The sequence below is a fragment of the Trachinotus anak genome, unplaced genomic scaffold (genome assembly GCF_046630095.1).
Source record: "Trachinotus anak isolate AG129_WGS33_773 ecotype Australia unplaced genomic scaffold, CSIRO_AGI_Tana_v1 ptg000003l, whole genome shotgun sequence".
Lineage (NCBI taxonomy): Eukaryota > Metazoa > Chordata > Actinopteri > Carangiformes > Carangidae > Trachinotus > Trachinotus anak.
In genome coordinates, this window is record NW_027273854.1 from 18,914,460 (window position 1) to 18,931,244 (window position 16,785).

The 16,785-nt window shown below is 44.7% G+C and overlaps 1 protein-coding gene across 1 annotated transcript; it reads left to right on the forward strand.

The window, feature by feature from the left end:
- The first annotated feature begins 65 nt into the window (after nucleotides 1-65).
- Nucleotides 66-16,347, forward strand: LOC139618430 (trinucleotide repeat-containing gene 6B protein-like). Its single transcript, XM_071474339.1, has 21 exons — nucleotides 66-425; nucleotides 1,815-1,902; nucleotides 2,244-2,265; nucleotides 2,514-2,945; nucleotides 3,363-6,203; nucleotides 6,379-6,525; nucleotides 6,739-6,929; nucleotides 7,093-7,155; nucleotides 7,282-7,437; nucleotides 7,609-7,746; nucleotides 9,091-9,291; nucleotides 9,435-9,542; nucleotides 9,752-9,962; nucleotides 10,273-10,425; nucleotides 10,626-10,793; nucleotides 11,155-11,301; nucleotides 12,399-12,491; nucleotides 12,754-12,969; nucleotides 13,233-13,303; nucleotides 14,097-14,236; nucleotides 14,331-16,347. The coding sequence occupies exons 2-21, from the start codon at nucleotides 1,846-1,848 to the stop codon at nucleotides 14,902-14,904; spliced, it is 6,129 nt and encodes a 2,042-aa protein (XP_071330440.1). The 5' UTR covers nucleotides 66-425; nucleotides 1,815-1,845; the 3' UTR covers nucleotides 14,905-16,347.
- Nucleotides 16,348-16,785: the final 438 nt, after the last annotated feature.

A 16,785-nucleotide genomic window follows, 5' to 3' on the forward strand; every position in this document is an offset into this window, starting at 1 on the left:
GTGTATGACGTCATGTTTCCGGTGACAGGACGCCCCCCGGTGGACGGTGTCGGCGCGCGCCGCGCTCCTCCTCCCCTCCCTGATCAACAACCAGCCCGGTGATATCATATGCTGGCTAAACCTCCACACAGAAGCAAAATGGCCGACAGTAAACTAACCGATCATACAGCGTCTGACAGTCATCAAGGGGTTATGCGTGTTTTGTTTACAGCTTGAGAACTACAGTCGCGCAAAAAGGATAGTCGCCTTTCCTCGTTTTTTCTACGATTAACATTTCGCCTTTCGGTGATGTCATTTCTTATTCAATTCAGCCTTGGAAGCCTCGAAGAACTCGCTCGCTAGGCTAGCTACCCTGCTAGCCTGCTAGCGGTAGGTCTGCAAGAATTTTTGCACAGAAGCACTTTATGTCCTATGTGATTCCCGAGGTGAGTATTGAACGTTAACGTTATGCGCTTTGGTGGCTGTCGTAATTTATGTGCTGGTTAATTAGGTTGATGATTTTCTGCTGTTACTCAGCCAGCAACATTTGGGTTTCTCAGTTTTAGAAGAGCTTCGCTTGTTATTCGTTGCAATGCTGAAGAAACGTCACTGAAGTCCGTCGTTTAATTTGGCCCTGTCGACCGTTAGTACCGAAAACCCGCTGGGGTTATAGCCACGTTGAAGTTAGGAAACAGGACAGCAAATAATGTAAATGAAAGGCCTTGTGTTTGAAAACAGGGGGCATATCTTTAGCCAATATGACGTTCCTGTTGTCCGCAGTCAACTGCGTACAGGTTAGATTCGTCGTGCGGAGCGACAGAGGCACCTTGCTCTGGGACAGCTTATCCCGGCAAGACCCCGGCTCTTCGGGTCACGGCACAGCGCTCAGCCGCTGCTTTAAAGTCGACTAGCATTAGCTAGTTGCTTACAGAGTAAAGCTCTTTGGTGGTTCTCGGTAGCTATTCCTTTCTTGGCCTGTCATTTATATGAAATTCACGTCGTTCGCACCTAATGCGGCTGCGAACATCTACCTTGTAGGGGCTCTCACACATTAACACAAACTAATTGTGATAGGTACTGTCGGCTGGTGTATTTATACAAGCTACGGCGAAGCTGTCTAGTTAGCTTACATTAGCGCTGTATGACATGGTGCTAATTATGTGCAGCTTAGCTAACAGAAACACTGGGCCCGGTCATATTTTCAGCTCTCGGTTATGTGATATCCCTTTACTTTTCCACATACAACACTATCCGGGTTTTCTCGGCGTCCTGTAGCATGCTTTGCTTTCAACAAAAACGGCCACACACGGCTTGGGTATGAGCTGTGTATTTGCATATCGCAAATACATATGTTTACTTTTTGCAAGGTGGGGGGCAGCGAGAGCTCGTCCTTGATAAAACTGGACAGAGCCCGTCAAGTACTCACATTAAAGCTAGTATCCTCTGGATCATGCTGCCATGGCAGTCTCTACTGTAATTCAAGAGAACATTTCCAGAAAGGTAGAGTTTAAAGTCACTTGTCTGTTTGGCTGTTGCCTGTGTTGTATGTTGGTTGGAATTGCAAGCGTTTGCTGGTTAATGAATTATGCAGTGAGAAGCTAGACTACCATGGGCTGTTGTCAAGCTGTCTGCCCCTGGTTAACATTACAGTCCTTACAAGGAGGACTGTAGGAGTATGCCTGGCTGTGATCTGGTCATATACATATTATTGATTTTGATTCAAAGTGTGTGCGTGTGTGTGCCAACAATGTTTTCTTTTTCGGACATTAAGTTACTTATTGTGGCTTGAGGTGTAATATGAACAATTGAATGTGTACATCTATTTATCCTCACAGACAGGAGAATCAGGAAAGGGAACAGTAGTTCATGGAAGACAAGAAAAAGAAGAAAGAAGATAAAAAGAAAAGGGAAACCTCTCAGAAGGTAAACAGTGTCACCAAACATTCACAGCTCATTCTGTCTATATAATTTTCAGATAATTACTGTGATACTGCTGCTTCCATATCATTACCACTTCCATGAGCATGGATTGTCTTTGGTGAATTTGACCTGATAAAAACTAATTTGGCAATTTCAGTGCTCAATTTTCTTAGATAACTTTAAGTTTTATAGCTTAGGGCTTTGGGAATGATTTTGTCATATTTGGAGATCATAAGAATGAATATCAAATGTCATATTTTTATGTTTTCTGAAACAGTGCTTTGCTATCAAATTCGCCTTTGCCTTATGTCTAACTCAATTATGACTCTGTCTTTATATTTTAGGTGCCAGAACAGAAAATCAAAGGTATGTTTTGTTTCTTTTGTTTGTCACCATCACATTCTTAAGTGATATGAACTCTTGTTTTTAAATATACTTTAATCAGCAGTACCCAGTTCTTATAAGAATTTCAATGTATTGTTATGACCAAGGGAATTATTGTATAGGGTTATGCACATGTATCCTCACAAAAATCCTAACAAATTTTGTCAGACTTTTCTTAAACTGTTAACTAAGTCTACCAGTGATTCACACCCTTTATTTGTTTGTCTCAGTGCCAGAATCAGCCAAGCCCACCTGCTCCCAGCCGCTCGCCACCCCAGGCTCAGTGTCCCCCAGCCCTGGCCCGGTTGCCCCCTCATCCCCCAGTCCTGGTGCAGCTGGGGTTTCTGCACAAGTTCCTCCTGGTGGTGGGAACAATGCAAAGCAGCGGACTGCTGTGGCCAACGGACAGCCCTCCTCCTCTCCCTCTGGAAGTCAGAGCTCCCAGCAGCAGCGATACATGTCCAGAGAGGTTCCACCGAGATTTCGCTGCCAGCAGGACCATAAAGTGTTACTGAAGAGGGGCCAGCCACCGCTGTCGTCCATGCTGCTGGGGGGTGGAGGAGGGGAAGGGGGCACAGGCGGAGGCAGTGGCTGGGTAGCCACCTCACCTGTCTCCTCACAGGGAGCAGATAACCCCAATGCAAGCACAGCTGGAGGTGTAGGTGGGTCAATGTCTCGGCACAAAAAAGATTATTGCATTTGCTATCTAGTCCACTGTGTACCACGTGTCACTAACAGTAGTGATCTTCTGTCTTATAGTAGCAGCAGTTGATGACCTTGATTTTGTTTAGAACCACAGCAGTGCATCATACAGTTTATCCAGCAGCCATTGACAGGATTTACAACAGTACACAATCCATCAGTTGACATTCTAATGTAAATGTTACTGAAATTATCATTGTAAACTTGTACATGATGATGATAATAATAATAATAATAATAATAATAATGCATTCAGTGTGGGGATTTGTAAGCTGTAGTACTCTGACCACCACTTGGTTCATTCCACAAGTCATTAGTCAACATTGTCAATGTTCAAATTGTCAATTGAATCAATGGTCTCAATTTTGTCTATATAGATTCCAACCTGGGTTCATCCTCCCCTTCACCCCCCAACTCATCCTCATTATGTGTCGCTGCTCTGTCGTCTTCTTCTACTACTACTACTTCAACTTATGCAAATTCCACATGGGGGGCGGGCTCTGGCAGCCAGTCCTCTTCTCAGGGCTGCGGGAAGGTGATTGTGGATGGGACTGACCTGGAGGATTGGCCAAGCATCCTAGGCGGGGCCAAGTTGAGTTCTGATGGGGCTGGAGGAAGGGTGCATGAGCAAGACTGCCCCAGTAACAACAACAGCAGTGCCTCATGGAGTGAGAGAAACATCCAGCAGAAGGGAGGAGCAGCAGTAGGAGGAGGAGCAGGGAACATGGACAATCCTTCCCCACCTTGTTCTTCTCCTCTTTCCTCCTCTTCCTCGCTTAATGAATGTGTTCAGTCAAGTGGTGGTGTGTGGGGCTCTTCCACCTCCTCTCAGGGGGAGGCAGGGCTAGGATCGGCAGCATTTTACAATTCCAAAGTCTCCCATCTTCTTCCTGGGCCTCAGGAGAGCTCCGTGGGTGGCAGCAGCAGTGTCCCTGGTGCCAATTTCAACCCCAACATGAACCCCTCTGCCTGGCCTGCTCTGGTGCAGGGTGGGACATCAACTTCGGCTAGTGACGGCCTTCCACTACACTCGTCCATTACTTCAGCTTCCTCGTTCTCTGCCAGCACCACCACCCTCATCACCACTCACTCTCTTTCATCTGTGAATCAAACTGGTCTTCATCAGCAGCACACTGAGACAGCTGTGGGGGCCAATAGTGGGGAACCGCAGCAGCACTTAGGAAACACAGGGGCGGAGCCGGGTTCAGGTGGGGGAGCACGAGGAGCAGGACCAAATCAAGAAGGTGGTGATGAGAGGGACTCTGTGGTGGCTACTGTTGAAGAGGAAGGGAGTGGTAACCTTTCTGGCTCTTCCTCATTAGCTGCTGCTTCTTCTTGGAGATCCATGCCTCCCGTGTCCTCTGACCTCAGTGCAGGTGCATCGCAGGCAGATGGGTGGGGTGGAGGAGGGACTGTGCCTCAGGGGCAGGAAGGGAATGTGTGGGGCTTTGGTAGCCAGAGTGAGAAGGCAGGGTGGGGCAGGGGAAATGATGGTGGCTCAAATACCCCAGTGGTATCTCAGGGAGCGTGGGAGGGAGGCAGTACAGAAGCAGAGTGGAGTGGCACAGTGGGAGGTGTAAGTTCAAGTAACTTAGCAATAGGAAGTGGAAGAGGAGGAGATGGGAGTAGCAACAGCAGTAGTAGTGGAGGCAGCGTAGGTGTTGGTGGCAGCGTTTTGCCGGACTCTGCCTCACCAAAGTTTGAAACTATGACAAAAGCTTGGGACAATCAGAAAGGGATGGAAAGTGGGGATGGGGCAGTTGGGGAGTGGGGTGGAGGAGGAGGGCAGGGTGAAGGCATGGGAGATGGAGGACCTTCATCTTCTAGTGGTGGAGGTTCCATAGCTGGAAGTGGTGGAGGAGGGAGTGGTAGCAGTGATAAGCAGGACCGAGCCTCATCTGTGCGCAACCGCTCCCAAAAGACCTCCAATGCTGAAGTGGCCTTACTTAGCATGCTCAATCGATCTGACCTGGACCCCAGGGTTCTGTCTAACATGGGCTGGGGGCAGACCCAGATTCGACAGAATGTGGCCTGGGACCTGGACACCACAACAGGAGTAGGAAGCAGAAATGAAAGAAGCACTTCATCTTCCTCTGCATTCTCATCAGCAACCATGAACACTACCACTAGTCGTGGTCATGGATATCCGTCTAACACCAGTTCAGTAACTAATGATCCATCTTCTGGAAGTCACACAACCAGCCTAAACTCTGGCCCTGCTCCAGTGAAGGATGGCTGGGATGGTGGTGCAACACAGTCCACTTGTGGTCCTCACATGCCTGGTAGCACTGTAAGGAAGCCAGGGATGCCAGAAGAAGAAATGGAGGGCAAGCCAGGGAAGGCAGCTGGAGGCTGGGGGGATCTTCCACCTGAAAACCAGGGCAAAGGATGGGGGACTGAAGATCAACAATGGAGGGATCACAGAGGAGGAGGAGGGAACAGGAGAGACATTGGAGAACAGGGTAGTGGGTGGGCAGATGGTCCAGACGATAAAGGGACAGGGGGATGGAAGGGGACTGGAAGAGGGGAGGCAGGTGGTTGGGGAGGAGATTGGGGACAGAGAGACTCTATACCTGGGGGTGGTTGGGGAGATGGGCGAAGCAGAGGTGGAAGCAACTCTGATGAGGGCTCCTCCTGGGGTAATTTGGAAGAAGGGGGATCTCAGCGAGGAGGATGGGGAGGAGGAGATGTGGGTGGAGGCAAATCTCACCAGGACTGGGGGAATGCCAAGCCCCACACAGCATCAGCACAGATACCAAACAGCCAAGTGGCACCAATGAAAGCCCCAAATCAACAGCAGCACCAATCACAGGGCCAGCAGCCACCAGGAGGTCCCATGCAAGGAGGGTGGAACAGCCGGTCCAATGTTGGAGGTGGAGGTCCACCATCCAAGAATCAGAACCAAAGTTCGGGCTGGACCTCTGGCCCGATCCCCCAAATTTCTGCAGGTGGGGGTGACACCCTAGAGCCCAGTGGCTGGGAAGAACCCTCCCCTCAGTCCATCAGTCGCAAAATGGAAATTGATGATGGCACTTCAGCATGGGGAGACCCAACCCGCTACAACAGCAAGAATGTGAACTTGTGGGACAAGAACAGTGCTACGCCCAGCCAAAGCCACAGTCAGCAGGCCCCACCACCATCCATGCAGCAACAACCACCTAGAAGGCAGCAGGGAATGCAGCACAGCAGGGACACAAACCCCAGCAGCGCTGCAGTGGGTAAGCAGAAGTTGTTCATGTATAAAGATATAGAAACAGCTGCAGCAGAGCACAAAGATATTTGCTTATGTCAGCCTCATTGACCAAATTGACTCTTGTAATTAGTATCACACGATTAACTTGGTATTTTTAATTTAAAGTGTAATATTCAGTTTCATCAATCTCTCATGTCCAGGTATGTGGGGAGGAGGGGCACAATCTGTGGATAATGGTACAGCTGCATGGGGCCAGACGTCAGATGCAGCAACAGGTTGGGGGGATCCAGATGAATCCAGCAAACCTTCTGGCTGGGGTAACCCTTCACCCAACCCTGTTAAATCTGGTAAGAACAATAAATCAAAATATTACAATATCTGAATTCTGAGTTCTCCCCGCTCCGTATCATTTCGAGATATGATGCTGAGTCTCATATAAAATAACATTACACATCTCTCAGTTTGAATTGGATTCATCATTTTTCCAAGTTCCAATCGGACTGAATCTTTAGAAATGCCTACCAATATTATTGTAACCATCTGCTTTGTTTTTGATGCAGGCACAAAGTCAATGGAAAGCTGGGGTGGGAAGGGAGAAAGCTCTGTTACAGCCTCCCGTCACCCTAGCTGGGATGAGGAAGATGATGGCGGTGGAGGGGTCTGGAACAGCACCGGCTCCCAGGGAAGCAGCTCCTCCTTCAATTCTGGTGGCTGGGGTCAGACTCATGGAGGAAAGAGAGGCAACATCAAGGTAGGGAACAGGAGGTTCTTGGATACACAAACCGGTTTATATGGCCTCTCTTGGTTCATTGTATTAAGACAAAGCAGTTGTCATTTTGTTTTGTAACTTTCCCTAATACTGACTATTATTTTCTTTTTTTGACTGAGAATATGTTTGAATTTCTTTCCAAAAGAGTGGAGGCGGAGACAGCTGGATGAACCCAGTGTCACGGCAGTTTTCAAACATGGGTCTTCTGGTATGATGTCAATTCACTCAGCAGCTGTAATAACCCTTGTTGATAATATCATTATGATGGATGGATTATCTTGTTACTATGCTATGAATGAGTGTGAGGCCACTGAATGACTTTGTTCTTTCTTAGGGTGATGACCCAAGTGATGACAAGAAGATGGAAGGAGATAAGAGAGGAATAACTGACTATAATGGAGAGATGCGAAGGGGAGGAAGAGGTGGAGGTTACCGTATGCCTAGTTCCAAAGACATGGGTCCTGTTGACATGGGGCCGTATGGTGAAAAGGTAAGAGTCTGTTTATAGTGCTAAATAGTATTAAGGCGGTTTAACACCTTTCATTTTTAAAGATGGCTATCATTTTATGTTTTTTTTTGATAATTATATCTACAATATCTGCTACATGGGTGTGAAATTCGAAGGCAAGTGTGAGTGCTTATGGTTTCCATTGAACTCCAGATGGGTGGCCATGGAGTGTTTGTTGGCAGTGGCGGAGGGATGCCTCAGCCTCGAGGGATGCACCAACCTGGCATGCATCCGATGAACCCCTCCCAGGGCTTACGTGCTCAAGTGCCTCATCAGTTCCTGTCTGCTCAGGTCTGTTGTTCACTGTCTCTGCTGTTATTAGTCAGGATGAATGTTGTATCTACATGGAGGGTCTCCTGAGTCCTGCCAGTGTTGATTTCAAATAGACAACAGTTTTTCTTGGTTATAAGATTTTCAGTAAAGTACAAAGTGATCCGTGTTTACTCTGGTTAGTCAACTCAAATATTGTCTGTTGGGCTTGCTCACTGTTGAACAGAATTTGTTATTGCCTGATTGCCTCGTGGGCTCGCAATAAATAACGCATGAGTGGCCAGGTAGCTTTTAAGGGGTCATTAACACAATGTTTAGACATTATAAAATGATCTACTTCATCCTTTTTGTTTCCCCATGTACTGTGCGATAACTGTTTTAATGGTTTTATTTTCCCAGCATTCCCCAGTTTTGTGTATCTAACATCTTGTAAAATTGCCACAGGAGATGACACCTTAGCTGTCTAATTCATCTGGCCTGAGACAGTAATGAGCCCCACACTTGTTGCATCTTGAAGTCTCTTGGCTTCATGAGAAGCAGCTGCTCAAAATTGGAATCTGTTCAGGCTTCCTCTGTGCACATGCACATGTCTAATTAATGCAAGAAATCAATCTTGTTTTCATTTAGACAAAAACATTCAGACAGTTTTCTCCCCCACACAGTCTTTCATTTGTACTCACTTTATTAACACATTTCAGTTCTTTCATCAGGCAAAGTTCATTCAGACAAATAGCACCATACAAACAGCACCATTCATATATTTGCTGAAGGCTCTCTCAAGGGAAAAAGCAGCCAGCAACACTTTCCAGTGTGCGTACAAGTTAGTCAATGGGCCCTTCAAATATAGAAAACAAACATGATACTGAGCTCAGTAAGTGAACATAAATGGGAAATATTAATATTATAAACAGTAGGTTTACATTATAATGAGGCACTTTAAGGACATTAGACTACATTGTGTAATATGAAACAGATTTGTAAAATATGTTTGTCTCTATCGTCTTCAAAAAGTACAACAACAAAAAAAGACATTAAAATAAATCTAAAAATGGCCACTACTCACATTACTCTAAGATCATTTATATATAAAAAAAAAACAAAAACACACAAGTATAACAATTTAATGAACAGAGCCCTCATCTTAACCAAGACTGGACAGTGTGTGGGATTCTTTCTCCTCAGTCAGTAGTTTTTGATCCTATGCATCTTTCACCAAGACCTCATGGTGTGAGCTTTTTGAAATTGTGAACTAATGAATTTAAATGTATTTAGTCATTCATGAATTTGGAATGAATGTTTCGCATACTCCTCCCTCCAAGTGTCTAAATCAGTAGCCATATATAAATCAGTTCCTGTGACATGCAGGTGCCGGGTCCTATGCTGAAGCAGATGCCCTCTCCTGGTGGCAGTGTGGGTGGAGTGGTGGGAGGAGTGGGAGGTGTCGGCAGCGTTGGAAGTGTCGGAGGGGTCGGTGGTGTTGGAGGAGGAGTGTTCCCTCCTCAGATTTCCCCACAGCAGCTAGCAATGCTCAGCAACATTTACCCCCACATGCAGCAGTTCCATCTGGTATGTGTCTAAATCTTTTATTGTTGATTTATGGAGTGATTCATCATACTTAAATTGCATGGTGAATTGTAGTAATCTCATCACTATCTTATATTTGCTTTGTTTACCTCCGTCTCTCACCATTTCTACGGACCATCTCACAGGCTTGTCAGCTCCTGATACAACAGCAGCAACAGCAGCAGCAGCTCCTGCAGAACCAGAGGAAGTTCCCTCAGCCTCAGCCTCTCAGGCAGCAGCCAGACCCACAGCAGGTGAGCATGATCATTTCTACACACAGAGGTAACAAATTATATGATAGGATTATTTACACCCTCTGGAAATCCACCAATGTGACTGCAATGGAGACTAGAACTTATATTATTCTAAATATTGGTAAAGGTGTTCATTTATCAGGGCAGTTTGGGAACATTCCCTGTGCTTTGCAGCAGTGACTTATTTTCTTGAATCATGTCCTTTTTAGCTGGCAAGGATTATGGCTATTCTGCAGCAGCAAAGACAGCATCAGCAGGGTGGAGTTGGAGGAGCTGCAGCAGGAGGAGGGAGCTCCAAACTGTCCCCCTCTCACCTGGGAGGAGGCCTATCCAAACAGCCCATGGTAGACCCCCTTCCACATCCTGGAATGGGGGGCCCTTTATCAGACCTTCATGCCAAAACGCAAGGGATGTACTCTGGTGAGTCTAATGTGCAAATTGTTTGTGGGTTTGAAAGATGTAGTCAGCAGTATAGTTAGCTATAAATAAAACCGGTATAAGTTTTTTGATTTTTTTGTTTTGTTTTTCTTTTTTTGTTTTTTTTTCTTTTTACTTTTAATGGTTTATAGGCTTTCAAAATAGCATAGTAGAATCCTGTCTTATGGTACTTGAAGTCAGCAGACACTGGTCAGGTTAGGATCAAGTGCGCCCTAGGCTAAAGCTTACAGCTATGTCCACCTCTCAGTATCCTGGAGCTGTCTAATTAGTGTAAACACTGACCTCTTTTCAGGGCTTGCCCCTGGTGGTAACCTGTCAGGACTTGAGCTCGGCCCCATGATGGGAGGGATGAAGGACACAGGAGGACAGCAGTCCCGCTTCAAATGGATGATGGAGGGACACTCCCCCGCTCCCTCTCCCCCTGACACAACCCTTCACAAGAATGGTGGGTAAACAGATGGTTCCTAACAGGATGTTTGCAAAAGCAAAATTCACACTTTGGGAAAGCTCACCTCCCAGACTGCTGTCAATCTGGTGTTAACTGTGCTGCTAATCACCTTCATTCACAATGTCAGTCGAAATGATATGAAACAAATTCATATCAATCTGTTTGACCTTATTTCTCTCTTGTGTACTATTCTGAAGGCCCTTTACCCAGTGCTATAAAGGTGAGAGGAGGATCCCCATACTCCCAGTATGAAATGCTGGGCGGTGATGGTTTAGGGATTCCCTCACAGGGCTCTGCAGACAGCTGGCACCGAACTCCTGGTAGTAAAATGGGGAGCAAACCTGCCACGTCTAGCTGGCCTCCAGGTAAATATATATGTTTTACTCTGGTCCTTGCCACCAAATTACAGAGAGTCAACATCAGAGAAGAAATAGACAATAGAAAATGTTTATTTCAATTCATATGACACACTTACTTCACTCAAATGTGCAGGATGCCCCTTGTTAATTAGCAAGTGCCATTTTTGTACCTAAAGAAAATCAGGGCAAACTAATTACATTATTTATTTATTTATTTATTTATTTATATATATATATATATATATATATATATATATATATAAAATCATAATCGAAATCTTCTTATGATTTTTGATTTGAAAAATAGTAATAGCATCACAGCATATAATTTATATCAGTCAATGAGTTTTCTGTTGTCCAATGACAGAGTTCCAGCCCGGTGTGCCCTGGAAGGGAATCCAGAGTAGTGGGGACCCTGAGTCTGACCCCTACATGACCCCTGGTAGTGTTCTTGGCTCCCCAGGACCCCCAAGCCTCAATGACTCTGACCACCAGTTACTGCGAGACAACATAGGTATTTGACTTAATGTGCCCAATATCTTAGTGACCAAAGCGCTTAAGAGTATTACTTATTAATCTCAAAAAAGTATGAGATTTATACTGACACAAGTTACACTTTTGTCCCAAATAAAAGCAAAGAATAGATTGTAGATTGTAATGGCAGCAAGAGAATGAAGCTGAATGACTGAGTGAAAGCATTTTTTAAATATTGCTGTCTCATCTGTTATACAGCTTAAGGTGCTGTTCTTAACTGAGAGCATTATGTTGAGTTCCCATTCAAAGCCACAGCTCTTTTCTTTGAGGATTACCTGACTGTTACCACTGTAAAATGGTGGACATTTAATATGGGGAATAATGATACACAAGTCTGTCACCTGAATTATTAACACCAAACATTTCAGTCAGTTTTTTTCCCAGAAAACTTGGAATGCCAAACTGAAAATTACATTTCCAGTTTAGCTTCTTATTACCACCCTGTGTGATGAATGTCAGCTGATCTAACTGAATTAAAATTCCACAACTGGACATAATGCTGAACGCACTTGTCGCTAATTCTGGCAGGGCCAGATTCAGGCCAGTACTACATCCATGAATGTCCGTGACTGATTAGGTTACACCATTTAACCAAGTGTTTGACTTTTCCCATTGGCCACTGCTCTTTCAAAATGACTTGATGTGAATCGTTTCTATTTCATCATCAGGAGGCCTCATACCAGCATTTCAGTATGACGCCCTGTTATGCTCCTATTGCCCTCTTTACTGTCTTTACAAACTCAACATTTCCTATAAACATTTCAAATTAAATGCCTTTTAGTGTTTTAGAACCCTTTATTTATGAACAGGGCTTTTATTGCTGTGCTGACATGCTGAAGTAATCGATGTGGCAGACCTTTGGGATTTCTCTCAGTGCTTCCGATGGCCAGTCTGACTATAGAAAATCTATAGTGCAAACAACAATAAAATCATATATATATATAATACATAATTGTGACTTAATGCTTGAAAACATGTTCCAGTACCATTTCTAGACAAGAAGTCATAGGTCAAAAGTCTGACAGTGTTCCTCACACACTTTTACTTTGGTTCCTTCAACCTTGTAATGTTTTGTAGGGCCAAACCCCTCCCTCAACACCTCGCTGCCTTCACCTGGTGCCTGGCCCTACAGTGCCTCAGACAGCCCCCTCAGCAATGCACACAGCACAGGTATGTTTTAATTTGTCCGATTTTTGAAATAGTCTTCATTTCCTTTTGCATTTTCACCTATGAATCTCCCTCATTTTGTGAGTTATTACTTGTCTTTATTTCTGTTACCATAATCGTGTTTACTGGTGTACAAGTTGGGTTCTCTCAGCAAAGATGCCTAAGGAGTTAGCTGTAATGTGTCCTCTCCACTCCCAGTTCTGTGGTCTGTTTGTCAAAACTCATTTTCCCCCTCTTTCTCCCACCCTCTCCATATCCTCTTCAGGAAAGTACTCCGAGTACAAGCCCAGCTGGCCCCCAGAGCCCATCGGACAAAACAAGTTGTGGAAGACCAATCGCAACAGCTCGCAGCTGCCACGCCCCCCTCCTGGCTTAACTAATCAGAAGCAGGCCTCGCCCTCCCCATGGGGTAGTGGAGGCCCACGGTTGGCCCGGAGCTGGGGAGGGGGAGGAATTCATCAAGAGTCAAGATTTGGGCCAGGTACTGTTTATGAGAAAATATTTCATAATTTCATAACTATTTGTCAACTTAGCACTGAACTGCTGCATATACTGCGTAGAGAAAGATCTCATTGACAGTGACATGATGACTGTGGTCTGACTGTAGTATGAAGTCTTGTATAAAAGTTGTCTCTATATAAATAAGGTTATCATCAATGTAATCTCTACCATGACAGCCCTCCAATTGTTTCAGCCTTGCCTTGTTTTCTGTTTGTCTTACTCCTTTTTTGTTTGTCTTTGAAGGCTCAGCTTGGAGCGATGGTGTGGCCTCCAGAGGCAGCTGCTGGCTGCTACTGAGCAACCTGACCCCTCAGGTAGGGAGTGAGAAAAAACATACTAAAGAGACTATTTTAAGGGATTTTGTGGCAGTAAGTAAATTTAAATTGTTAACACTGTCACCACAAGTAAACCTGCTGTCTATAAACTGAAATAATACAGAAGTGTCAGGTTAAGATGTACCATAAGTGTACTATATGAGCAACATAGAATTACAATGTCATTAAAATGCTTCATCACAGCAGAATTTGTCATGGCTGTAGTGTCCAAACAGTCTGGTCAGGGTTTAAATTCAAAAGCTTCAAACCCCTGTGCTCATTCATCTGTATTCCCCTTCAGTCTGTCTTATGCAAATGAGACAGAATGATGCGTGACCCATCTGTAATTGGATTGTGAAGTTGGATGAGCCATTTAATCAATTAGGGTCTGTACAAATGACTGTGGCATGACACTGCCCAGGGAAAAGGATAGACATGAAAATGTTTAATTATAAATCTAGACAATTTTTAAAAAAATCATATAGTTTTTTGTCTTTTACAATAATGCATGGCCTTATGCAGCCTCTTTTACACAGGCTTGCAGAACTTGTGTATATTACTGTAACTGTGACAGGATTACACACCGACAAAGCCAGCGTGTATAGTCTCACCACATTATTTATTAATTCACGAGTCTTCATACACAAAACTATTGTTGTGTAATCTCCTAGATTCCCTGACCTTTCTCTGTCCCTATAATTGATGACTCAAGATTGCGGACAATTACTTTAGCGATGTCACATCACACACACTGAATCTTTTACACTTAACCTTTATTATTCTTTCCCTGCAGATCGATGGCTCCACACTGAGGACTATCTGCATGCAGCATGGCCCCCTGCTGACCTTCCACCTTGGGCTGACCCAGGGCAGCGCTCTGATTCGCTACAGCAGCCGGCAGGAAGCAGCCAAGGCCCAGGGTGCACTGCACATGTAGGTTAACCTGTAACCTCACTAAGAAGCAAATACTTAACATTGAACATACTCCTGTTGATCTATAGAACCTTGACTTGTAATTCCCTCTCAGGTGTGTTCTGGGCAACACCACAATCCTGGCGGAGTTTGTGAGTGAGGAAGAAGTTGCTCGCTATTTTGCACATTCCCAGGCCGGAGGGGCAGAGGGAGCCAGCTCAGGAGGGGCCGCGGCCGGTGGGACACAGAGCTCATCTGGAACAGGCACCGCTGTGGCCAGTAGTGGAGGTAGCTCCCCAGGGAGTGAGCGGGCAGCAGCGGGCACAACTTCAGGTGGAAATGGAAATGGTGGTGGAGGAGGCGAAAGTGGAGCAGCGGTTCTAGGTAGTGTGCGCTCCTCTGGCTCTGGCTGGCAAAGTCTTGATGGTACAGGCGGTTCTTCAGAAACCTCTTCAGCCCAAGGACCTGGGCTGGGGATATTTTCCCAGTGGAGCACCAATGGGTCTGGGGATGGAGGAGGTGTTGGGGGAGTAGAGGCCGGGAGGTCTGGGCTCTGGGGGGGCATGGCTGCTGGATACACTAGCAGCAGCCTGTGGGGGGCACCGCAAATGGAGGAAAGGCACCAAATGGACAGCCCTGCCGCATTGTTGCCCAATGACCTGCTGGGGGGAGGAGCTGATTCCATCTGATGAGCCCCCTCCATTTGTACGTGTAGGTTTGGACACACTGATACAACATACACTGGGATACATATGTACTTACTATAGCACACACAAACACATTTACATGGTATGCATATTAATGTACTACACATATACCACATGTGCATACACATACATGGTATGCATATTAATGTGCACACACACAAAGCAGAAATGTGAGACATGCTTACACACATTCTTGTGGCCAGACTTAAGCTATTATATAAACAAATGCAGGGACTGTTAGATGTGTATACAGCCTTTTTCCACAGATGAAGATTTCAACTGCTTAGACTTGAAACCTGAAAAAGAATGAAAAGTCAGTTGGTCTGAAAGACTTGACTGGATTGCTATGTGCTTAGTAAATAGGGGACTTTTCAGCAGATTTACATACACATGCACACACCAAATACAGACAAGCCTTCAGACAGATGGGCACTGTAAACAGCATTACCTTCATCGTATAAGAGAACTTAAAACTACTACATGATGTGAGGTTCAAGTGCAGTTTGTATTCACGTCCCCTTAAAGATGGAGACAGAATCCAAACACATGCAAACAGCTCTGATTGACAGCAGAACTGTATCTTACTGTGTATGTTAAGTTTGTTTTTCTGTTTGTTTGTATGTAAGGTTTTAATTTTTGAACAGTGAAAATATTGAAAAATGTCATTGTTCTGTTTTCAAAATGCTGACCTCCTACTGTTGTATCTCACGCACTCTTTCTCTGTTATTCTCTCTTGAACATGTTTGTTACTGTTGCAGTGATAAATGTTAAATTGCTGGCAGTTTGAGGCTATGTTGCATTTCTCCATGTGTCGATACTGCGCGCAGTATCATACACATTATATGGACATGAGTATGAGTGAGACTGAGACCAAGTAAGTGGATTAAACCACCACAGTTGTTGTGCGTGTGTGTGAATGTGAGGATAATGTGTGTGTGCATGTTACTGCCTGTCATAATGTGGGCAAGGCTGCTTACTATACAGAAGGTCTATACAAAAATGTTTTGAGTGCATTCGATATACTGCTGACTGTGTGTTAAGAAATATTGGCACTAATGCTTTTTTCTCATTTGAAGTTGTTTTTTTAGCAGACTTGTCTTTTTTATTGTCCGACCTGCAATAATAAAAAAAAAAAAAAGAACATTTTAATGACACAAAGAGCTGAAGGCATATGCGTTGAGAAAATGGACATGCCAAATCTTATCAAACTGTGTGGAGTGGGAGGGAGGGGTGGGACGGGTTGTTTACAGATGCAGAGTAAGAGTTACCGTACGTTTTTAATGTTCTGTTGTTGTGTATTCGTTTTAAATTAAGACAGGCTTTAACACTCCTGTTCAGTGTTTTCGTTTTGAGATTTTACAAAGGAAAAATTTATTTAAACAAATGAGAACAAGATTAATAAAGATGAAAGTATTGGCTTCTAAATTTGTAAATGTGGTCATTTTTGTAATGTATTTGTGTGTGTGTGTGAACCCATTTTTCTGGATTTGTGCTAAAAACACTTGGAGGTTTGTAGTTTGAAACTGGCCCTTGTCTCTGTGGATGTCTCTGTTGATCTGATGCAGTGTGACAGCATCTGCAATGAAACCAAATGTGAACACTTTGAACTGCATTGTATGTTGACAATGAAAAGCTGTACTTTGAGTGTGTTACGGTGATGAGCATAACAGAGAAACGACGTTAAGGTGGAATGGCTGTTCATAGACTGGGCTGCATCGAATCAAGCCAGGATGTCCATCTGTTGCCCTCTCATTACCATCCACAAACCAATCCCTCTTAACACCCACGTCATCCTGCAGTAAGCCACTGCTTACTGTATGAAATTACTGTGAGCTGTCACTGTGTGAAGTTGGTACCTTTGCC